This window comes from Oncorhynchus kisutch, linkage group LG7 (genome assembly GCF_002021735.2).
Source record: "Oncorhynchus kisutch isolate 150728-3 linkage group LG7, Okis_V2, whole genome shotgun sequence".
NCBI classification, from domain to species: Eukaryota; Metazoa; Chordata; class Actinopteri; order Salmoniformes; family Salmonidae; genus Oncorhynchus; species Oncorhynchus kisutch.
The window spans coordinates 28,753,795-28,779,269 of NC_034180.2; the positions used below are offsets into that span (position 1 = coordinate 28,753,795).

The window sequence follows — 25,475 nt, forward strand, 5'->3', positions numbered from 1 at the left end:
ACTCTTAGAGGCTTACCCAGAAAGACTCAGAGCTGTAATCATTGCCACAGGTGATTCTAACATGTATTGACTCAGGGGGTTGAATACTAATCTAATCAAGATATACTAGTGTTTTATTTTACATGCATTTTTTACAAATGATATATTTTTTCTTCCACTTTGACATTACAGAGTATTTTGTGTAGATCATTGACAAAAAAGGACAAATCCATTTTAATTCCACTTTGTAAGACGACAAAACATTTTAAAAGTCCAAGGGTGTGAATACTTTCTGAAGGCACTGTGTGGGTTCTTTTTGTCCCAAGGTCAAAAAGTCTGTGTTTCAAATCTAGCTTCTGCTATACAGGGAAGACCGTGGTTATCACAGTTTTTGCTCTAACCTGTATTACTAAGACTCTCAAAGTCACTTACAGGAAGACTCAAAGGAAGATTATTCATATTATTATGAATACAATATTTAATAAAATAATCTTTACAAAAAAACTGGTGAACATAAAATGAGGATAAAAAGTGTGCTTACATATACTTTTTCAAATATATACTACTATAAAATATTTCCAAAAGAGAAAAGAGCTGTTTACAGTTAATTTACAATTACATTATGTACAGACCTTTATAACCCATAGAATACATACATACATACATACATACACACAGTGCATTTTACATGAACACATATAAAACGAATGGCCGTCTAACGGTTAAATCTCAAACATTTCCCTTCTCAACAAAATATGAACTTGACCAAGCTTTTACTTGTACAATGATCTTTATACAGAAGCTTACATGTCTTTAAAAAATATATGGGGGACTTTCATACAATTTGCATTTCTTGCCAGAAATCAAATGCTCTCTAATATTCAATAAATCCAATCCATAAATGTGGAAAGGAGGAGAATGAAAAGGAAAAGGTTACCTTTAATTGAATTTCCCTTGAAAAGCATGGGGAAGACATCATATTTGAATAGGTTAAAGCAGAATTATGGGGAAATACACATTGCATAGATGTTGTTAAGTACTTGGAATTTTATATCAGAATCCCAATTCAATAACGAACCAATGCTCTTACACAAACAAAACTCAAAATATATTTTGTCAGTGTTAACAGCTACTAACTTTAACATTGCCCAGGTCAAACCGCAACTGATGATATTGTTAAATTAGAATCAAGCATGCAGATCTCAAGTCAGAATACCTCCCACATTGCTTTTGTAACAGACCATCCTTGGATAAGCCGACCCAGGAGTCGGTCAGATGTTCACAACAACACTTTGTACTCGTGAAGCATCCATGAGTCTTGAAACAACATCCATCCTAACCATGGCACAGCTTTCACCTTTTGTTGCGTTAGAGTCTAGGATTTTGAGCCATTTTCCCCCAATGATCTTTACAACACTCAACACTACATCCTAACATGTGTCCATTGTTCTTGGCAAAATTGCTCAAGCTTTGTCAAGTTGGATGGGGATCGTTGATTTACAACAAACTGTCTTTCCACAGATTTTCAAACAGATTTAAGTTGAGTGGAGTCGCAAAATGTGCAACAAAATGTAACAACTGTGCAGGGGGAATACTATTTCAAGACAATGGACATGCTAAGACAAGCTTGCTGAAGTAAACATGCAATGAAGTATGGAAAAGCCCAATCACTTCCTTGTCCTGCCATTTTCATGAAAATGTGTTTGGCATTATGGATCACAAAGAAGCAGAAAAAAACAGTCATACAAAGTAGCTGTAATAGGACACGCACACAAACAAAGTGGAGAAAAATACAAATGTATCTAATATCAAGGCATAGCATACCAAAGGAGCTACTCTCTGGACTAAATTAGCTTTTGGGGTTTATTTTCTGCCTGCCACTTTTGTTTTATTATCCTTTGCCGTATTGATGTAATTTAGATAAAGGGTATACACGCTAATCAAGAAGCTCTTATGGTAACTATTTTCCACTGAGCAGAATGTCACTACAGTTGAAAAGATATTCAAAAAGGATGGTAACTTTGGTAGTAATCATGTTTCCATCAAAAATATGTGCAACAGGAATTTACAGGAAGTTGTATCATTACACCCCCTTTTTCTTAATGTTTGGGCAGTTTTATGTTTACATTTAAATAGAAACTCTGGAAAGTTGATTCGAACATTGCTATTGATCAATGTATGTTAGGTGAATTCAAGATTCGAACATTGCTATTGATCAATGTATGTTAGGTGAATTCAATGATGTTTGGGGAGTTGCATTATAGCCATGTATCGGCCTCCTGGAAATGATGTGCCACTAAATTTCCTCTGCTGTTTGAAAATATAACACAAGCAGAGGATTTCTTGTTTGTTTTTGAGCGTAGTCCTTTGTTCAAAATGTCACTATAGTCCGTTTTGCAGGATTTTGTTTTAATTCATAAAGAACCAAATCGGTTTAACATAACCGTAAAAGAAAACCGTAAAAAATAAACAATCTCTGGTTTGGACTAAAACATGTGGAACAAAATGCATGAAAGCTGCTTTGGATTTTGGTTAGAAATGAAATGAAATATTTTAACAGACAGAATTCCAAACAAAAGAAGCAAACACTCAAATATGGTAATTAGTACATTACATTTGACTCACAAATTGTATATCAGTACAAATACTCCTGTACTTAGAAATGCACTAGTCTGTAGTCATAAATGATCAACTATTTGCATTTTGTGCAAAAACATGGGAATATATCTATTTGAAGAAATAAAACTAAATGTATATCAATCTTGATACACCACACGGGGGTCAATGCAGACAGAATGGTTTGGTCATTTCAAATTCTGTTCAAGAATCTTTGTTTGAATTTGACTTGGAATTACAGGAAATATAATTACATTTAAACTGAAACTCAGTGATATGACGTTACCACAAACAGCGTTAAATATATTACAGAGAGAGTGTGAAGAAAAAGGCTGATCTCTTTCACTAATACTATGAAATATCTGCAAGGGAGTTCTCTCCTAGGGACACCACATATGATCTGTGCCTAGTTTACACTTTGCAAGTGGTTTTGTTTCCTATGTGTTGACTGTGCATATTTAGTTACCTTGTATTATTGTGATTCCACTGGGATTTGTGAAATAATATACAGTGGGGAATTTACACTTAATTACCACCTTTGAAAAGCAGGTAATAACTTATTTCTTGCTGTGATTCCTGTATGTTTGGAATGACAATGAACAAACACGGCAGGGAAGAGTTGGCTAAAGCACAAACATACACTACATGACCAAAAGTATGTAGACACCTGCTCATGGAACATCTCATTCTCAAATCTTGGGCATTAAATTGGGGTTGCTTTGCCTGTTGCTGCTATAACAGCCTAGTTAGGTCCGGCACTGATGTTGGGCTATTAGGCCTGGCTCGCAGTCAGCGTTCCAATTCATCCCAAAGGTGCTCGATGGAGTTGAGGTCAGGGCTCTGTGCAAGCCAGTCAAGTTTTTCCACACCGATCTTGACTATCCATTTCTGTATGGGACCTCGTTTTTCTGCAAATTTGGAAGCACAGAATCATCTAGAATGGCATTGTTGGATGTAGCATTAAGATTTCCCTTCACTGGAACTAAGGGACCTAGCCCGAACCATGAAAAACAGCCAAGACCATTATTCCTCCTCCACCAATCTTTATAGTTGGCACTATGCATTGGGGCAGGTAGCGTTCTCCTGGCATCTGCCAAAACCAGATTCGTCCGTTGGACTGCCAGATAGTGAAGCGTGATTCATCACTCCAGAGAACGTGTTTCCACTGCTCCAGAGACCAATGCCAGCGAGCTTTACACAACTCCGGACGATGCTTGGCATTGCGCATGGTGATTTAAGGCTTGTGTGCAGCTGCTCTGCCATGGAAACCCATTTCATGAAGCTCCAGACAAACAGTTAGTGTGCTGACGTTGCTTCCAGAGGCAGTTTGGGACTCGGTAGAGAGTGTTGCAACCGAGGACAGATGATTTTTACGCGCTTCAGCACTCAGCGGTCCCGTTCTGTGAGCTTGTGTGGCCTACCACTTCGCGGCTGAGCCGTTGTTGCTCCTAGACATTTCCCCTCACAATAACAGCACTTACAGCTCTAGCAGGGCAGAAATTTGACGAACTGACTTGTTGGAAAGGTGGCATCCTATGACGGTGCCGTGTTGAAAGTCACTGAGCTCTTCAGTAAGGCCATTCTACTGCCAATGTTTGTCTATGGAGATTAAATGGCTGTGTGCTCAATTTTATACACCTGAAGGGGTGTCCACATACTTTTGTATATATAGTGTATTTGGACCAGCAGGCTAACATGCCACTCTGGCCTGAACTCTAAAATAAAATGGAATAGATGGAATTTACATCCAAAGACCAACACATGTTGCTGTTTGATCAATAGTATTTAGCAAAATCATGTGCTCTTATAATTCAGTACCTGGAGTGTTAAATGGTGAATTCCAATGTTCCATTTCCCTGACAAGGAATTCCTATGGACATTATATAGCCTATAGGTTCTGTGCTGTTGACAGGGAAATTAATCGCCATATCAATCAAAGTTAGCACGGGATCTGCTTGTTTAAGTCATGTACATTACCAGCTGTAGTAGAAAGCCTACTCTGCAAAAAAATGACATTTCTCAGTTGCAAGCAATAATAAATCGGAGTCATGCCATAAAAATCTGCTTCAAATTCACCTTGTCGGCCTTCATTCATACCGCCTTCATTCATACCTTAAATGTTCCATATCATATACCTCTGATCTTTGCATAGTAATGATATAGAGTGATATAAGCAAATGCATTGTGACACAGCTATTTTTCTAAGTTAACTGTGTAAATGGGTCCTATAGCATATCCCTAACTAAAGATCACTGTTCCTCCAACTTGGGCTGATAGACAGAGGTTTCTACAGCAGACAGCTCCATGAATGGGAGACGTTTTCTGTCTTGCTAAAGAGATGCATAACAATGTCCTAATTTCTCAATACTAACAGCAGCATTATCTAAAACATGTCCAAGAGATGACAGTAGGGTCTTGTGTGATGCAAACGGCAATATTCAAAAGTCCTTTTTGATTGTGTCCTCTCATACATTTGAAATGTTGTTTTAGTTAAGAGCAAGCACAGTGGGAGCAGTTCAGTGGAACTAAAACTGTCTTACTATGTATTCTGATAGTTAAGGATATCAAATCATTTACTCCCATGCCTCTCTTATAGGCACACAAATGTACTCTAATGCTGTTGTCATAACGCTAGAAGTCTGGGGTTTTGTTCATTTCAATTAATTCTGTCTGCTGTTCAGCAAATTAAAAGCTAGGGCTGATGTTTTATACACCTTATTATAAATGGATTACTAAAGTAATGTGATAGAACCAAAGTCAGAAGCATATCAGTTGTTTAAGAATGGGATATTTACTAAAGTTGACAGCATCGAACAACATGCAGAGCCAAGGAGACAGAGAGAGAGAGAGAGAGAGAGAGCCAGAGCATGTTATGAGTAAAGAAATGCTAAAGAGCTCATGAAATTAAATAGCAGCTCAATGACAAATTCTAATAAATTAAGCAGCAAATTAGATTATGTTCCACTCAAGTTAAGGCAGATCAGTAATGAGCATACTTGTCGGGACTTTTTTTCAGCAAATCACAAAATACAGTTGGTTTAGGGGGAAGAGATAGGGGAGGCCTGCGTTAACAAGCGCATCAAACCACCAATTGATTTTCCGACAAGACAATCAGACATCCCCCTCTGTCGCAATGCTACCTGCAGCCACAGCTCTCCACCACCATGTCCTCATACTGCTTGTAGACCACATTGTTGCCAGAGTCAATGTAGAGGATGCTGATGGGGCTGAGTTTGGAGGGGACACAGCAGCTGGGCGGGCTGGAGTCAGGGTCCATAGAGTTCATAAGTGTCTGAATGATGGCGTGATTTGTTGGCTCCAGGTGTGAGCGCAGCGGAAAGTCACACACGCCCTCACAGTGGTGTGCCTCGTAATCCAGCGGTGCGATGATCCAGTCGTCCCAGCCCAACTCCTTGAAGTTGACGTGGAGCTGCCTGCGGCTGCATCGAGTCTTCCTGCGCCCGCTGCCTCCACCACTCCTTCCTCCTCCTCCAACACCGACGCCTCCTCCTCCCCCACCAGCTCCACCTATAGATCTGCTGGTCAGGGCAGTCCGGCGTCTGCGATGCCTGGATAGGTGACCAACCACGTCACCAGAGAGGTCCAAAGGATCCAGAAAACCCATGTCTCCTCGCACTGCCTTTATCTGCTCCCTGATCTCCTTGAACAGGTTTTCTTTCCTGCGGGTGCGAGAAAAAGCCACCAGCAAGGCCCTCTCCTGGGGCTGCCGAGACTGGCGTCGCAGCCCAACTGTAAGAGGGTTGGCTGCCTCTTTGGTCAACTCCGAAACGACCAGCAGGTCAAAGCAGGCCACAAGGAGGTCATTGCCCGCTGCTGTCCTGTGGCTCCTTCGTCGAGCCTTCACGCTTGCCCACACATCAAATACATCCCATTTGGGAGGCTCGCCATCCAGAACGTCGACTGTCCTGGAATCCAGCAGCCGTCTTCCAGAGTTCCCCTCAGACGGACAAGTGTAGAGGAGGAGGCGATAAAGATTCCTGCCCCATGTCAGCACAGGAAGGAGATCTAGCGGTGGCTTTCTCAGGATCCTCAGTTCTGCCTCCACAAGCTCATCAGTCCTGGACAGACTGGAGAGATCGAAGAGATAGCGCTGGCCACTTCCCCAGGAGGAGTGATCTGTAGTGGAATCAAACAAAGGCTAGTCACTTGAATCTAACACTAACACACACATACACAGTTATTAAAACACACCTATTCCAAAAGAGGATGGGGAACGCAAACCAAGCACTGGACGTCAGCTGACTTAAATCTCTTTGAGTGTCTGCGGCCATATGTAAACAAGTCTTCAACGTTTGGCAGGAACTCCCCTCTCCTTGGTCAAGTGGAGTGGCTCTCTACGCTAGACAGAAAGCCTGTGGCCATGAAGCCCTGTCTGTGTGTCTCCCCCTTGGTGGGAATACCGTTTCCACATGCAAGCAACAGAGCTGACAAAAGCTGCAGGAGCAGGCCAGGAGGAAAGCACTTGGCTGACCTGTAGGCAGGCTCAAGTCCTTGGCAGTATGTGCTAATTACACTGATTGAGTGAGAGGAGGGCTTGGCGAGACACTGGAGAAACTGAAACTGAAGTGGCCTCAGCTCCCTTCCTCTCTTCCTCCTTCGGTCCATATTTCTCAAAGAGAGAAAGTGGTGGCTATAGAGATTTGAACACACCAAAGTGATGGGGATGTACTGTATATTTAGTAGAATGTTTGGATTTCATATAGTGATGGGTGCACATACAGCTGTAGTCCACAAACAAACAGAAACCTGACACTCACCTGAATTAACACATACATGAAAAAAAAGACAAACAAATAATATTGAAATAATTTCTATGCATCTGATATGTTAGTCACGTCTACGTCCTCCCTCCCCAGAGAATTCAGTTTGGCACGTAACAGCTATTCACATCATCAGCCATACCACAGTTGCAACCATGACGGAGATGTGGCAATTGGCAGGGGGGAAAGCTTGCTAAGAGGGAACAGACTATCGCCTAACTTTCAAAAGTTTTCATGTTGACATTCAACCCAAGCAAGAGGTCTTGGGATACGGTGCAACCTGAGGACGAAACCGCAGTTCCATGGTTAAAACATGAAGGGAATTTCTTCTCCAATACAGATGGGTAGCATAAGAATCCAAGGCCAGATTGTGGTGTCGTGTCATCGATGCATTATGGAAGGGACCTCAAAATAAAACGGAATTGTGCACAGTGAGGCTCCGGCTGGAAAAGGACATTTAAACCTTTGTTGAGTGCAGATGATCTTCACCCCTTGTCCCCCTCTGAGAAAGACCAGCCAGGCAGGCTTAAGTGGAATACCCAGACAATGAAAGGTGAAGGGAGCAGCACTATCCTAGCAAATATCCGCTTGCAAGACAAAACAATGACATAACCCAGACTATGTTGTAATCTCAGTGAATAAAAGATAAAGCTGCATTCTTTTCATATATTTTGTGTCTACGTGTACCTGAGGTGAACTTGCTCTGTGAGCTTTATGGGGGGGGGGGCAAGTTAATAGGAAGGTCAGTGCACACATTTAAACTCACACACAGGTGCACATTGACTTGATTACTTTGTTGGCAAAACTAAATTACATCAATAAAAAACTATAATATTGTCTCCTAAGACTACTACTAATTGCTGACTTTGAAACCAAAATACATGGAAATGATACTTCTCATCTTTGATGCATTTAAATGATTGTGCATTGAGACCGAAAAGATGTGCATGCCTGTTTTGGAATCTAGTTTAACATTATTTTTAATGACCTCCACTTTAAACCTTCTAATTGTGTTTGTTCTTTAAAACAAGTTTGGAATCCTCAAAAAGATTATGTAAAATGACTATAGTCCTTTGAAAATAAAAACACATTTCTTAACACACACAGTTATAACATGTTTTGAGAGGAAGTAGAGAAATCATTCCTTGCCATAGGTCTACAAACCAAAATGTTGAATAATCATTGTTGTTATTATTATTACTATTATTGTTATTGTTATAATGTATAGGTTTACATGAACCTAAAACAGTGTCATTGTTATTATATTTACATGAAAATGTATTCCTTAAAAATCCCGATTAACAAATTGCACTATGCCCAATAAAAAAAACTGTTTTGGACATAGTTTAGGTACTTGTATTCCTGCAATTTAATTTGATGGAATAGGCCTACTGACAGAGTATACTTATTCAAACAAATATTCTATGTGAACACCCGTTTTAAATTACAAGTATGTTTTTATCAGCAACACCTGGACTCGGGGAAAGCAGGCCTTCTCGAAGTGTTTAGCTCAAGGTGCCAGTGAGGTTTATACATCACAGATGTTGGAAATACGAGACATTTGACTTCATATTTCGTTGGAAGTATTTAGAGTATTTAGAAAACTCCCATATAAATGTGAAACAAATGTAGGCTACCTCCCCAAACAGACTAATGTTTCAGTTGTAGGTAGCCTACTTAAGACTTGTTAATACTTTTCAATAACGCATTGTTGCCAACATGACAGATGTCGGGATGTGGCGTAGGGGAGCATTTCAAATGAATGCATTCATCTTAAAATAATGACTGCTGGAGAAGGAAATTGTCAAGCAATTCGCTGTAAGGTTATCAGGTTTTTCAAGATATTGCAATTCAATGTTTCTATTTTAATTAATGAGGGGAAATCATGTTTTTTTTAAATGGCATAAAAGTTTTTTTTTAAACCCTATGACAGACATTTTTCTAAATATTCCCAAAACAGTTGTCTCGTATTTACCATATCATTTTTCAACACAGACTTGTCCAAATAGGTTGACCTATAATACAGCAATTTGCAGAAGGCTATGGATATTTGGATAACTGATTGATTGTAGCCCATTAATCACAATTAATGTATTTGAATTGCCTTCAAACCCCAAATAAATGGCAACCACCATGATTAAGTCTACCCTGAGTGATAATAATAAACCTACTGATTTCACTTTCACCCACCTTTTCCTTGATCCACGAAACTGGTCACGGTGTTGGCGAGTCTTGCGGTGCGAGGAGCACTGCTGTTAAGCCCTCTGCTCTCTATCTCAGATAGTGTCCTGTATAGAGATATCATATACTCATGGGGGACGATAGTATCATTTATCGGAGGGTCTTTCCTGGACACCGCTGTCGGCTCTCTGCGACTCCGCTCATCCAGATGTGATACAAGCCCGTTATCATCCGCACCGGAGGGGTACTGCAATGATCCAAGTACCGCTGCCTCCAGAATATTCCCAAAGCACAGGGAAAGCCATAGCAAAGGAACAGCAGCCCTAATAGGATCCATTTTCAGTGGTCTATAGCTGTAAATGAGAAAGTTGGACGGGTTTGATGACTTTGGAAACTCCCCTTGCTCTTTAGATTGTGTTAATATCATGGATTTGGCTGACACTGAGTGGCTACATTGTCTTCTCTATTGCACTGTGTTCAACCAGCGCCCCTAGCGAGGAGCAACAATTGTAGGATACTTTTTCAATCAAGATGCTTTGAGTCTCACCATCTTTCCCAGCCAAAGTATAGGCTATCCTACTTACATTTCGGTAACTAGTCTACTTAATAGGATTTATTCATAAACCGTTACAAATTACTGTATATGGGGTCTATGAATAGTTTATGCATCTGTAATAAACCGTTAAAACACATAGGTTGAAATTGTGTTCTTGTTTTTTTTGTTCCTTGCCAAATAGTGAGTTTATGTGACTTCACTGTTGCACATTGATAATTAGACTGTTATTATTGCCAATGTATGCAGCTAATGACAAGGACACATATGAATGTGTTAGTTTATTTATAGATGCATAAATTATATTGGATTAATCTAATAATTAACCGTTACAGTATACCTACTTAAACTCTTTTATACATCATTTCAAGTAGGCCCTATACCTGAATGTAAATAGTCAGCCATTTTCAGTTATTCATAATATGCTGAGACATGTTGGAGAGGAAATGATCCATAAAGATCCTGATCTACTTTCAGTAGGGATGTTAATAAAAAAATAGTCCTGCACAACAAATTAACACTTTTTACTGCCTTCGTTTTTTACTCATATTGTACGTGTGTAGGCCTACATTGCCATCTGCCGTTTCATTGAGGGTTTGCATTTCAGAACAATCTTTTAACCTGAACAAGCTCAAGACATATCGCATAACAATTTCACATTGTCTTGCCCGTCTGCTTTTTGTTTTCTTACCATTCTTTAGTGTTTATTTATAAATACAATTATAGTACATACTATTGTTATTAGTAGCCTAGGCAAGTATTAGGCTAGTAGGCTGAATCAGTTGTATTGTTACTAGGCAATTAGTAATTCTATTGTTGTTGGGCTATTATTGTTAGGTTGTTGTTCATATGATAAAGTCTTTATAACAGGTGTGTATGAGCCGACCCAATTTGCTCAGGTTGACTATAATAAGATGCTTAGTGGAGAGGATAACTTCTGCATACCGACAAGGTCACGTTACTTAATCTGAGTGATGGAGTATTCAAACACGATTCTAAATACCCTGATTTCTTGTAAAACGCCGCTGGTGTAAATTATTTCTTGATCGCGACATTTTAGTCTGTTACCTGTATGTTTTATTCGATTAAATGTCTGCCATCAGCTCTCTCCGCTGCTGAATGCCTTTATTTAAAATGCATACCCTATAGATCATAAGCAAATAAATCACGCTTTTTATGTGCAAAATTAACAACGGAAACTGAATAGACACAAGCAACTATCTCTACGTTGGAGCAAGGAATCTAAGTAAACTCAATTCGGAAATTCGGCTGCGACAGCGAGTTAGAGCAGTAGCAACCACCGTTTTCGAGGATGACACCAGAGAAGAGGTACCACTCATATTATGCTGCCATACAATTTCCACAGGCCTTGCTATAATAAAAGCAATACATGGTCGAATATTGATGGCAATCGAAAGATTCAAGATGTACATTCGTACATCAGATGCCTGCGTTTACTCAGACCTCACTGTATTCAGGTGTAGCCTAGGAGGAACAAAGTGGAAATAAAGCCATATTTAAAAAAACATTAAGGGGGTATAAAGATTCCTTTTATCCTGAATTTAATTGTATTTTTTGATAGTATTTTCCTATCAAGAATTAAGCAAATTTCTTCAATATATATATATATAAAATATGAGTCAAGCAACCTTGCAGTGAATTAAATAGGAGCTTCTTGGATGTGGGGGAAAATAGGATAAACATTGTGAATAAAACGTCAGAGACCTCAACAATGGTCATGAAATGTTGAATGGTTTGAAATACAAAATTCTGTGTCCATTTACATTTACTTACACTATCCTCCCTTTTTTTTGCATGCTTTGAATTAACAGCAGAAGCACTTGAAACAATCCCTGATCAAGTCCCTGTGTAAAGAGAGCATCTGGAAAGGCCTGCTGCTCTCCATGCTCATGTACGGCTGCAAAGGAGCCATGGTGTGGTGCCATTTCACCAAGGTGACCCGCCTCACCTTTGACAGTGCCTTTAAAGGGAATTCCATGATGTACCATGACAGCCCCTGTTCTGATGGCTACGTCTACACCCCATCTGGCCTTCCTACTCGTGCTCTACCTGCTCATCCTAGTGGAGTGCTGGCACCATGAAAAGAGTGAGCTGCAGCATAAAATGGGACGTGGAAGGCATTTATGAACGTGTTCAAAGGATGCAGCAAGCTAAACCCTGCATCTGGTGGAAGACCATTAGCTACCACTATGTTAGACAGACCCGGCAGGTCACACGCTACCGTAATGGGGACGCCTACACCTGCACCTAGGTCTACCAATAATGGGTCAACGCCCATGTGGCTGAGGCTGAATATGACAACGTTCGCTGTGGGGTGAAGGACATCTCAAAACAACTGCATGGCCCCACTCACAAAACTGAGGTTCACTGAGTGTTTTAGTTTTGCTAATGTGGAGTCTGAGAACTCCTACCTCACCCAAAGAGCAAGGTTCTTCACAACGAGGAGCTAGAGGACTGTATGGAGGTATGGGAGGATGCACCTGAAGGACATCAACTTAAAGGAGTGTGTGATTGTGTTTTCTCACCCTGACCACTGTCCGTGGTATGGTGTCTCATCATGTGTTCTAGGCGGCATAATTTCTTACCTTCTCATGGCCCCAGAGAGTTGTCACAGAGTAACACACTGCCTACGTCTATTACCATGTAGAAAAGCTCTTCGGAATGGATTACGTCCCTGTGACCCCTCTCGACAAATGCCCTTACAGCCACCTGATCCCCCGGGTTAACACAATCGACAGAACAGATCTGGAGTGGCACGTCCGTTCCAACCAGCAGCTGGCGCCTAGCTACTCTGAGGCTTGTCTCATGGAAATGGTTCAGTGCTCCTCTGGTGGCTTCAGACAGAACTGCAAACGCTGTCACTGGGCAATGAGCAGCTCCTCCATTTTCTCCAGCAGTGCCCTCAGCTTATGTACAGGCACTAGCCCGCGCGTCGGCCAGGTGTCCTACAGCGACAGCCGCTTCTCCTAGGGCCGGCGTTATGGCTCGCAGCACAGCTGTTTCTGGAGGAGTAGAAACAGTTTGGATGAGCAGTTGAGTCCCAGTGAGAACATCCGCTGCCTGTCCGGACACCTAAACACTGACGACGAGGACCCCCCTGGATTACCAGGATGCTCTCTGCTTCCCAGTGGTCATTGTCCACTGTAGTGACAACTGCCACAATCAAGTCCACTGCAGGGAGAACTACCACAATCGCAGGTCCTTTCATAGGAATGGCTCCAATGTGGAGACCTCCCTTGGACAATGCAGTGTATTCACAGACACCATGACTTTGTGTATGAACAAAGATGTATGTCCGCAGGAAACTAACAACTCCTGAAAACCGCATAGCATAAGATTGTTAATGGGTCTGTGTATATGTAAATCTTAGGTGATTAGTTCCGCAATACCTTTTAACTAGAAATCTCTAGGGGTTACATTTTGGCTGTGATAACACAAAAATGTGTGGAGATGTTACCAAAAAAAGAATTAGAGGGAGCATACTTAATTTCACACAGGACACCGGATAAGACATGAGAAATACTCCAGATATAACAGACTGACCCTAGCCCCCCATCACATAAGCTATTGCAGCATAAATACTGGAGCCTGGAGGATGTTTCTACAACTTGATTGGAGTCCACCTGTGGTAAATTCAATTGATTGGACATGATTTGGAAAGGCACACACCTGTCTATATAAAGTCCCACAGTTGCCAGTGCAAGTCAGAGCATAAACCAAGCCATGAGGTCCGAGACAGGATTGTGTCGAGGCACAGATCTGGGGAAGGGTACCAAAATATTTCTGCAGCATTGAAGGTCCCCAAGAACACAGTGGCCTCCATCATTCTTAAATGGAAGAAGTTTAGAACCCCCAAGACTTCGTAGAGCTGGCCGACCGGTCAAACTGAGCAATCGGGGGAGAAGGGCCTTGGTCAGGGAGGTGACTAAGAAGCCGATGGTCACTCTGACAGAGTTCCTCTGTGGAGATGGGAGGACCTTCCAGAAGGACAACCATCTCTGCAGCACTCCACCAATCAGGCCTTTATGGTGGAGTTGCCAGACGGAAGCCATTCCTCAGTAAACCTGCTCCAGAGTGTTCAGGACCTTGGACTGGGCTGAAGATTCACCTTCCAACAGGACAAGACCCTAAGCACACAGCCAAGACAATGCAGGAGTGGCTTCGGGACAAGTCTCTGAATGTCCTTGAGTGGCCCAGTCAGAGTCTGGACTTGAACCCGAACTACCATCACTGGAGAGACCTGAAAATAGCTGTGCAGTGACGCTACCCATCTAACTTGACAGAGCTTGAGAGGATCTGCATAGAAGAATGGGAGAAACTCCCCGAATACAGGTGTGCCAAGCTTGTAGCGTCATACCCAAGAAGATTTGAGGCTGTAATCACTGCCAAAGGTGCTTCAACAAAGTACTGAGTAAAGGATCTGAATACTTACGTACATTTCTATTTTCGTTTTTTATTTCTAATAAATTTGCAAACATTTCTAAAAACCTGTTTTTGGTTTGTCATTATGGGGTATTGTGTGTAGATTGATGAGGATAAAAAAACGTTTTAATCCATTTTAGAATAAGGTTGTAACACAACAAAATGTGGAAAAAGGTAACATTTTGTGACTCTGAATACTTTGAAAGCCCTGTATACAGTGCCTTCAGAAAGTGTTCATACCCCTTGACTTATTCCACATTTTGTTGTGTTACAGCCTCAATTCAAAATGGATTAAATAGATTTGGGATGAGTTGGCTGCAGAGTGAAGGAAAAGCAGCCAACAAGTGCTCAGCATATGTGAGAACTCCTTCAAGACTGTTGGAAGAGCTACCTCATGAAGCTGGTTGAGAGAATGCCAAGAGTGTGCAAAGCTGTCATCGAGGCAAAGGGTGGCTACTTTGAAGAATCTCAAATATAAAATATATTTTGATTTGTTTAACACTTTTTTGGTTACTAAATTATTCCAAATGTGTTATTTTATAGTTTTTATGTCTTCACTATTATTGTACAATTTAGAAAATAGTTCAAATGAAGAAAAACCCTTGAATGAGTAGGTGTGTCCAAACTTTTGACTGGTACTATATGTATATATATATGGTGTGTGTGTGTGTAATGTACTGTATGTATATATTAACAGTATAACATGTCTGGAAAATACATCAAATATGCAAACAAGACAGTGATGGGAAAGGTAATTATTGTGCAATGTAAATAAGATTTTGCACCAAAATCATCACAAATCAAGAGATTACAAAAACAACAGGTGGCATAAATAGGCATACATAGGCTACATTGTCACCCGTTTTTGAGGAACCTCATATACTTTCAATGATTTAAAAAACATAATTAACAAACACTGATGAAGGTTTTTTCATTGAAATGCTGGAAATTATTCATTTAAAAGTTATGGCACAAACAATAATGGTTTTCGTGAGGTGTAAATCCACCTGTACATCTTCTTTTCAATAAAAAACAACAAACCCCCTTTATTTAACTAGGCAAGTCAGTGAAGAACAAAGTCTTATTTACAATGACGGCTCTTGCTTTTATGCAGATTGTATATTCCTCTATTATGTCTCGTAGAAATGTATGTGTTGGATTACTAGTCATATATGATGATTATGGTGCCAATGGTCCATCTTTTTTGCCTTCACAATTAATTTTCTATGTTTACGTCTCTTGTCTTAGGTCTCTCTTTATGGAGTCATGTGTTGTCTCTCTTGTCGGGATGTGTGTTTTGTCCTTTATTTGTATTTATTCATGTTTAATCCCAGCCCCCGTCCCCGCAGGAGGCCTTTTGCCTTTTGGTAGACCGTCATTGTAAATAAGAATTTGTTCCTAACCGACTTGCCTAGTTAAATAAAGGTTAAATAAAAAAATACAGCGGACTTTTAATTTGAAGGATTGTCTAATTTGACGCGGAAGTGATATTACTGTTGCTGACCTTCACATGGGTCGTGTTATAAGTACCTAGCTAGCTATCAAGCTAACTGAATGAAGAAGACTCGTCTCAAAATAAAGGTAACTACGACATGAATGGGCTTAGCTACAACCACTAATCATGAGGGGAAACAACGTTTGTTAGCTACTAGCTGTATTGCTTATCTCTGTAGCAAGGTATTTATTTGTTAGCTAAACTAATGTGACACATTACAACGTAAACTCACTTTAGCCTAGGTTGACGAAAACAATTATTTGTAGTATTTAAAAATAAATTGTTGACCTAGACTTAAGTTAGCTAGCCACATATCATGTACCCTAGCTGTGGACGAGAAGAGGTTGAGTACACTGCATAATATAAACAATGTGATTATGTAGCTAGCTACTGCATGTCAATTAGGTAACCTTAGTTAAAAACAAACGAGGTAACGGTAGCTTGTGCACTAGTTAGTTAAAGCTATTCAACCCTAATGAATGCTACTCTTATGGCCACACCCCCACATTTTCTTTAACGTTACGTTTTAATATAACCTTTGTTAAACTAGGCATGTCAGTTAAGAACAAATTATTATTTACAATGACGGCCTAACCCGGACAACGCAGAGCCAATTATGCGACTCCCAATCACGGCCAGTTGTGATACAGCCTGGAACTTATTAGGGTCTGTCGTGACGCCTCTATCACTGAGATGCAGTGCCTTAGACCGCTGCACGACTCTGGAGGCATACCATTACCATAGTGGGCCACCAACATAACTTGACAATGTATCCTATCTATATTACATTTATAGTTATTGATTTCCTAAAGGCTTGTTGTACCAAAAATCCACATTCAACTGCTTTTTATAACTCTAGTTGTAAACGACTGTCTACTTTTTTCAAGTCACAAGGAGGAGCTACAGCATGCAGGGATTGTTGATACAGGCACTGGCACTGAGACAGTTGGGAAGGCTGAGTACCCGAAAGCTGCTGAACCCTGGACCGGGACCTTACTGGACAGAATGGTGCCCAAGGACACTACACACCCGCCAGCTGTGTGGTTCCCCCTCTTTCCTGACCCTTGGTGGACACAAGCTTCCTAAACGCTGGAATTCAGCTAAGAGCAGGTTGGTTCTTCATCACGTGAGGTTCAAAAGCAGCAAGAAGAAAGGAGGCTCAAAGGTCGTACAGGAAGAGGAAGAAGATGATGAAAAGGACCTGGAGGACAGTGACTATGATGATGAACCTGAGGATGACTCCAGTGTGCCAAAAGACTACAAAGACATAGAGAAATATGTGCAGTCCTTTCGATATGATGTTATCATGAAAGCTGGCCTTGACATAGCACGCAAGTGAGTTGTTACAGAGATATGCCTTTGTTTTCAAATGGATGCACTCAAGGAGAAAGAGGGTTGGGTTATGGTATCATTAATATTTGACATTAATATTGACAACAATTTGAGGGAATCCAAATGGGTCGACTTTGAGCACCTCTCTCCTGAAAGCTTCAATGAAGAGAGATGAGGTCAAATTATTTGATTGATATGGAATGACTTAAAAGGCTCTAATCTAGGCCTATCCTCAGTGGCCAACTGATTTGTTGTTATTGTCTTTATTTCAGCAAAGTGGAGGATGCATTCTATGGCAACAAGCTTTGGCTAAATGGACAGAAACTTGTCAAGAAAAGTAAATTGGTGAGTTACTTTTGTGCCTAGTAATGATGTATAAAATAAACAATATTTTCTGTCAACCTTCAACATCTTACAGGACTGTTAGGATCCAAATCCACCCCCCATGAACTGAAGTGGTAGAGCAGTCTAACCAACTGGATTGTCAGGGACAAGTCTAAGGGCTCGATTTAATCCGTAGCACTGAATATGCGCACTATAGCGCGACTGAAATTTAAAGGCAATGTTTCCTCGTTCGGAGACTGCATTTACGGTAAATAACTTTAATATTTAAATTGTGCTTGTAATAGCAGCCGAAGCATCACCCATATGGGTGATACACTTTTCATGGTGCATCTGTTAAAGCCTACCTACAGAAGGATTAACTGTGAACTTCAGAAACAGAGGTGCCTAATGAACAGCTCCGTGCCTGCCTGTCTAATGTTTCTCCCTCCCTGACCATCGACACCACCTCCACTCAAGCTACTCCTTTACTGAACTGCATCATCATCCAGCTGTAGAAGACCATCTCCCATGAACTGCCAGCTCCCTTAAGTTAATTTTTTAAATCGACTGAGATTCTGTATGATAAGCACTATATAAACTAAATCTATACTGAACAAAAATAAAAACAACATGCACCAATTTCAAAGAATTTACCCGTTACAATTCATATAAGGAAATCGGGCAAATTTTTAATGTATTGGGCCCAAATATATTCATTCCACATGACTGGACAAGAGTGCAGCCATGGGTGGGCATAGGCCCACCCACTTGGGAGTCAGGCCTGGCCAATCAAACGTTAGTTTTCCCCATAAGAGGGCTTTATTACAGACAGAAATACTCCTCGGCACCCGCTCAGACAATCCCGCAGGTGAAATAGCCGGAAGTGGAGGTCCTGGGCTGGCATGGTTACACATGGTTGTGAGGCTAGTTGAACGTACTACCAAATTCTCTAAAATTACATTTGAGGCGGCTTATGGTAAAGAAATTAACTTTCACTTCTCTGGCAACACCACTGGACATTTCTGCAGTCAGCATGCCAATTGCACACTCCCTTAACTTTAGACATCTGTGGTATTGTATTGACAACTGCAGATTTTAGTGGCCTTCTGTCCACAGCACAACGTGCACTTGTGTAATGATTGTGGTGTTTAATCAGCTTCTGGATATGCCACACCTGTCAGGTGGCTGGATTATCTTTGTAAAGGAGAAATACTCACTAACAGGGATGTAAACATTTGTGGTAAAAATTTGAGATGCACGTTTTGTGCGTCTGAAACATTTCTGGGGTCTTTTATCAGCTCATGAAACATGGGATCAACATTTGACATGTTTTATATTTTTGTTCAGTAGATAATGCAGATCTTCAGCAATATGGATTGAATCAAACCCTAAGTTTCTTAATTGTACTCATCTTTGGTTCTCTCTTCAGGTTAAAGTTGGGGACACCTTGGACCTGGTATTGTTAGAGAACAAAGAAACAGACACTGTCACGCTTTTGAGAGTCATCATTAAGAAGGAATTGGGTGAATCCAAGGATGGAGACCGGTACAAAGTTGTTCTGAGGCGCTGGAAAAACTTAGAACTTCCCAAGCAGAATGCCTTTAAACAATGAGTTTGTGTACAATACTGAATACACCACTCCCCATTGACAAGGGATTTGGAATATCTATGTCAATGCATGTTACTACATCAAAGTGAATGGTGCATTTTTTACATAGTCTTCTTGGTATGTGTCATCATTGGCTTATCTGTTTTCAAATGGCTTTGGGCCTTGACACAATTTTCTATTAACAAATATTAGTAAGACAACTTCTCAATATTACTAAGTAATTATGAAATGGATGGTCATGGTTTGAATCAGATGCAAGGGGATATGTGTGGGAAAAGTTATGGAGTGCTAATAAAGTGAAATGCTGAATTTGACTGACTTGATTACAAATGGCTTAACGGGATCTGTTGCCATGGTTTAATACATATTTATAATACAAAATTCTATAAGAAGGTAAAACATTGTTATAAAAGACCAGTAGTGCCACAAGCAATGGAAATAAACAATCACCATTTTTATCCATCTTTGCCTGTGATCTGTCTTTGTAATATTTACATGGTTATTGGTAAGGCTACACATCTTATATACAGGGTAAATTAGATGAGCTATGACACTTGTTTTGGTGTATACATACAGTCTATAATCTCAAACAAGCAGACGATGAAAAACTAATACTGTAGTTCAATATTACAAATACATTGAGTACTAATGAAATGCCTTTACAAGTTGGCCTTATCCTACACAGGACAGTGTGCAAAGGCTCCACTATGCTATTCAGCTTCTGTACTTGTGCAAATATTTAGAATAAAAATTGTCTTTAGCTTTGCTACTAGGACACAGTATTTGATCTCTTGGCCTTCTTCAGTATGTCACACTTCTTGCGGTTGGGCCGCCGGCATCGCTCATCTATGCTTGGCACACATTCATAATGCCAGACCTCCTCCATCTTCTCAACTGGGTACACGGCTTCTACATAGTGGCGGATGAGCCTGAGACGCACTGGATCCAGCTGCTTCTTGTTGCAGGCGCCTGAATGGTTATACTGAAGCCGCAGGTTCTCCTGAGTGAAGAGCTCAGGGAAGAGGCGCACCAGTAGGCGGGCGGAAAAGTTTCCCACTGAAAGGCTCTGCTGGACAATCTCTCGCACCTCAGTGTCTGAGAGCAAGTAGACCAAAGGCACTGGGAAGTCTGGAATCGATACCTTCAATTCCTCCAGGGGGATCATGCAGAAGTCTTTGCTACTTTTTTCAGGGGGTAGTGGAGGGATCTCAAAATCCTCCTTCAAGTGCTCTGTGTTGAGTTGGTTCACTTGGCAAGCAGCCACAAAGTCCACAGGCCCTTGCTCCAACTCAGGAGCATAGACTTTGGGTTGCTGCTGGTACGACCTCCGTTGTTCCGTGTCTCGTCGCCTGCACCGCTCGTCCAGTTTACCCACAAATTCCAGGGTCCACACTCTGTCATTCTTGGCCTGTGGATATAGTAGCTCTACATAGTGGCGAATAAGGTTGACCCGCACAGGATCAAGCTGTTTCTTCCCGAGAGAGCCACTACAGTTGTAATGCTTCCGTGTGTTCTCGTAGGTGAAGAGCTCAGGGAATGTAAGTACCAAGAGGCGAGAGGCAAAGTTCCCAATTGACAAGCTACAGTCATAGTTGTTCCTCAGTTGCTCCCTAGAGAGCAGATACTCTTGAGGCACACTGAAATCTGGTAGGGGGAGCTCAAGTTGTTCAAAATCGACTGGCACAAGCAACGACTTTTTTGACCTATGACCTGGTCTCTCGTAGTCACACATGTCACTGATCTTGATGATAGAGACATCATCAGGGAGGCTTGTGGAGCCATAGCTCTCATCGTTCATGTTCTCAGGCTCACTGCCATTACTGTGATAACCCTCTATTGCATCTTCTATCCGCTGCACACACACATGCAGCCAACTATCCTCTGGGACGTCAGGAAAATTAGCTTCCATGTACTTACGGATAATCTCTATCCTGTCCGAGTCCAGGATCATCTTTCCCACACTACCCTCTAGTAATTTCCCCTCCTCAAAAACCTCTGGGAAAACTCTGTTTACAAGAAACATAAAGTCTTCAGGGGAGGAGAGCTTATCAAGATCCTCTCCAACCTCCTGAGTGTCAAACACAAGGTCTGGCACTACTACTTTATTGTTGGTGTGGTCACTATTGGAGTCTAAGTCGAGGTGCACTTCTTGCCCCTCCTCATTTATAAAATGGCAGGGCTGGTTCCGTTCAGCTTTTAAACCAAAGTCTGTAATAGTCTGTCTCCCACATGACTGTGGCCCGCTCTCCATATCCTTCTGAGCCCAGAAGCGGTTAAAGAAGTTATTAATCTGTAATAGGCATTCATCCTGCCAAATGTTGTTATTCTTTACCAGAGGAAAACACACCTTCACATAGTTGCGTATTAGCTGCAGCTGTAGGGAATCCAACGTTCTCTTGTTGGCAATACAACCAGGAGTGCACTCCTTGGCTTTAAAAAGTTCTGGGAAGAGATGTACTAGCAGTCGACAACCCAACTCGCCAGCATTTGATGTCTGCTCCATCAGTTGACTCAGCTCCTCACTTGTCAACAGGTATTCTGGAGGAGGCTGGAACTCAGTTGCCATCTCTGAGGGTTTGACCTGTTTTTTGATGCGAGTGACCTCCAGGGAAAGTAGATCCACCTTGCTGTGCAGTTGGGTCATGCTTGAGTTAAGCGTATTGAGGATGAAAAACATCTTCTCAATGAGGGAGTATAGATTAGAGTCTGTTGAAGACATGGACCCTGCTGCCCCCAGGGCAGAGAGGGGTTCACTTTGGCTGTGCTCCCCTGTATTGACCAGTTGAGGGGATAAGAGATTGCTGTAGCTTAGCTGCACTCCTCCCTCATGCTGAGCCTGCTGGTCCAGGCTTGATATGTGCTTCTTCTCTGTGATTCTGTGAGAGATGCTGTAGAGAGGCTTCCTGTAAGAGGCTATAGTCTTCTCTTGGGCAGGGTCCTTCTCTGCAGATGTCAGGCAGAGAGATTGTGGCCTTGTGGACTCTTCAGACAATCTCCTCAGCAAGCGCCGCCCTGCCTGCACAGAGACAACAACAACATTATGCATTTCTTATCTCAAATCAATTTAAAAAATGTATTTTTAATGTCCTGTAAATAAAAACAGGAATAAGCAAGTCTGTGTCTATTTGATGACATTTGTCTATTTACCAAATGAAGTTAGATTATGCCATTTCACTAATTTACCTCACTAGAGACCCTGACTCTTTTGCTGCTGGTAGACTGGAGCAATTCAGAATTGTGTGCGTCACAGCCCATGTCCTTGGCAGTACGTTTCCTGGTGGCCTCACTAGTTCCAAGGTACCATCTTCGGGGTCCTTCAGTTGTCTCACTAATAGTACATTCATCTGTCTCCGTCTTGATGTCTTGAATGGGTTCTCGCTCTGCAGAAAATAAACATTTCAAATCATTGTTATGTTATTTCCAATATACAGCTTGATTAGATTTCCCCACTTTAGCTGTTGCTAAATCCAAACAGTTTGGAAGTGAATAGTTGCAATAACAGTATAATATTAAATGGTTTATACTTACCTATCTCCAGCATTTCGCCATCTGTGTTTTCCCTATGGTCAGAGGAATTCATATCCTATAGTAAAACAATAGAATCAAAATAAATAAAACCTGCAACATCACTGTTTATGCCATTTTCAGAATTCCAATCTCACTGCACTGGTAAGTAACCTTGACTGTTGTAATTTCTCTAAATAGGCACATTACTTTGATTGCATTGTCCTAATGTTGTTATATTGTTGGAGACTTTATCTTTCAAATTAAAAGTCACATTATATGCTTCAACAGCAATTGTGATTCTTGTTCCATAGAAAAAGTCAAGCATTTGATGTAATAGTGTTATAATCAATCAGGCCCTTGTCTCCTGCACCGCTTTATATGTTCATAGGCATACATGGATGATATTCTGAACCCGTGCTATTTGATCAGCTGCTTGGGCGCATGTTTACTTAACGAAAATTCGCAGTAAGCTACGTTCATTTTACAATTAAATATAAGACACTAACTTGTGCTCTATTGTTTAACTTCTAACAGTGTGTGAGTGTTGTGTTCTCTGATGCAAGAGGACTCAGTCTGTGGATGCTTTATATGATTAGCTTCACTCGCCCCCTTCGGTTTCTGTCCCATCCACTTCCTCATTCTTCTACACTAGAAGCCCATGAACCAAAACATGAACACACACACACAACTGTTTAACTTTTCCCACTGGAAATAAAAACTTCAGCCTTTCGTGGCAATTAAAAAACGCTATGACATGTATTTGAATACACAGAAAATACATATTTATACTTTGCATTACAGCTAGCTTATCATTTCGTGACGCGTCAGTGTATATCCTTGTACGAGTTTTCCCCACTCTTCGTGGAATTGTCCAAATGAAAACACAGATGCTTTAGCTCGAACTCACCTTTACGGTTTAATGTAGTCCTTTGCAGTAATGGAAGACGTGGTCAACATCTCTGCCGTGGGAATTTCACACTGTTCGTGTTTCTCCTTTTTTGGAAGGGGGGTCTGTGTCGTCTCGCGTGACGTGTCGGGGCGCGAGCCTGCAGTGTCATTTCCGCACAGCTGTGGATGTGTCTTGTGTGGCGGTGTGGCCTGTGAAGCTAGCGACAATAAGGATTAGCCACAAAAGAGGAATTTGCGATTTGCCTTCAAAGTGTATTAGACTGCATAATTGTGTTGTGTTTTGTGGGTGTCACTGAGTAGGCTGATAACCCCATTTCATTGGTGTGCACTCCATAGTACTGTCCAATATTAATGTTCAACAACGCAATAGACTAACTTGGGGAGGTGATTTCCCAGGGTCAAAATCATGCAATAAACTATGACGCTAATATTTGTGTAAACTCTTTGGGATTGTAATCTGTGTGTGTCACTGACAAGGCTGCACATAGCCCTTGATATGACTCTCAATTCCATTACGTTACACATAAGAGTCATTGGACGAAGGCGTCTTCTGTACGGGGAGTTTTGATAAGAGCCCCAACGCTCAATCTGAACATTAACAACTGTCGCTTTCGGTACGGTTTTGGAAGCATAAGGACCTTATATTCCATATCAGCGAGAAATTATATTTAAAAAAAAGTTACATTGATACACACCTTGATAGGGTTAGTGTTCCCACACGGCCATATTTTCATGTTAAAATGCTTGTTTACGGAAGACATGAGGCGAACGACCACCTGCGCTAATTACCTATCTAGCATGCTGCGAACACCTGTGTGTAAACATAACTCGGGAAGTGTAGTAGAAGCGTAGTTTCGTCGGATTGAGGTACCCATAGCTTTATGGAAATGGGTAAAACTACTACAGTAAATTAATCATTTTTATTTAAAGCATTCTTTCTGATGAAAGATGAGGCCCATAGGTTTCTAAAGCCCAATAGGTTGAGAGACAATTGTTTTCATCTCCTACACCACTGCTGTGGGTGCACTCAACAGAGATATCCTGGATTACCTTCTCACATAGAGGAGAAACAGACCTGCATTTGAGTTACGAAGCAACGATTATTGGCATTTCTAAACGTTAAAATACAGTGTTGGGATTGTAGTCGTGGGAAAAGCTAATGGATGAAAACTGTAGGGGTAAGGCAGAATGCCACCTTGAGTTTGAGGGCTAGGCTGTATATTGAATAACTATATGTATGCCCCCAATGCAATTATGCAGTCTTATGCAGTCACAGTGGGATTTGAACGTTGTTTACAGTTTCTTGTGAAATTAATTAATTATTGTATTCATTTAAGTTATAACATTCCAACCTTGTTTAGCATTATTCCACTATTTGGATCCGTTTCAAAGGGGACTTTTATTTAGAAGGCGAACTGCAAATTCCATTATTGTGATTTATACTTATTGTGGTTAGCGTCACAAAGGTGGCCGTTTGCATGATGAACGAGAAACTATGGCCTAAATTGCGCAAGTTATTTTACTAGTATGTATGGGATACATCATCCAACGAAATGCTTACTTGCAGGTTCCTTCTTGACAAGGCAACAACAATAAGAAATAGTACGTACATGCCCCAACCAGAATCCATGGATTACAGGCAACATTCTCACTGAGCTAAAGGGTAGAGCTGCTGCTTTCAAGGAGCGGGACTCTAACCTGGAAGCTTATAAGAAGACACTTGGCAGTTGGTCAAACCATCAAACA

The 25,475-nt window shown here is 41.1% G+C and overlaps 3 protein-coding genes and 1 pseudogene across 4 annotated transcripts; 2 read left to right on the plus strand and 2 right to left on the minus strand.

The window, feature by feature from the left end:
- Nucleotides 1-4,369: 4,369 nt before the first annotated feature.
- LOC109893710 (growth/differentiation factor 6-A-like) lies at nucleotides 4,370-9,964 on the minus strand. Its single transcript, XM_020486926.2, has 2 exons — nucleotides 9,567-9,964; nucleotides 4,370-6,732 (listed from the first exon to the last, which is right to left on the minus strand). The coding sequence occupies exons 1-2, from the start codon at nucleotides 9,892-9,894 to the stop codon at nucleotides 5,732-5,734; spliced, it is 1,329 nt and encodes a 442-aa protein (XP_020342515.2). The 5' UTR covers nucleotides 9,895-9,964; the 3' UTR covers nucleotides 4,370-5,731.
- Nucleotides 9,965-11,535: 1,571 nt separating this feature from the next.
- On the plus strand, nucleotides 11,536-12,949 carry LOC109893709 (transmembrane protein 151B-like; annotated as a pseudogene).
- Nucleotides 12,950-16,003: 3,054 nt separating this feature from the next.
- Nucleotides 16,004-19,775, plus strand: mtres1 (mitochondrial transcription rescue factor 1). Of its 2 annotated transcripts, none has more exons than XM_020487852.2 (4): nucleotides 16,004-16,134; nucleotides 16,936-17,383; nucleotides 17,653-17,725; nucleotides 19,134-19,775. In XM_020487852.2, exons 2-4 carry the CDS (start codon nucleotides 16,956-16,958, stop codon nucleotides 19,314-19,316), a joined length of 684 nt encoding a protein of 227 aa, XP_020343441.1. In that variant the 5' UTR covers nucleotides 16,004-16,134; nucleotides 16,936-16,955; the 3' UTR covers nucleotides 19,317-19,775. The 2 variants fall into 2 exon arrangements, with proteins under 2 accessions (XP_020343441.1, XP_020343443.1); XM_020487854.2 differs by having other exon boundaries at nucleotides 16,111-16,230.
- Nucleotides 19,629-24,130, minus strand: LOC109894397 (BEN domain-containing protein 3-like). The gene is made up of 4 exons (XM_020487851.2): nucleotides 23,728-24,130; nucleotides 22,842-22,896; nucleotides 22,497-22,693; nucleotides 19,629-22,329 (listed from the first exon to the last, which is right to left on the minus strand). Exons 2-4 carry the CDS (start codon nucleotides 22,891-22,893, stop codon nucleotides 20,083-20,085), a joined length of 2,496 nt encoding a protein of 831 aa, XP_020343440.1. The 5' UTR covers nucleotides 22,894-22,896; nucleotides 23,728-24,130; the 3' UTR covers nucleotides 19,629-20,082.
- Between the last annotated feature and the right edge of the window lie 1,345 nt (nucleotides 24,131-25,475).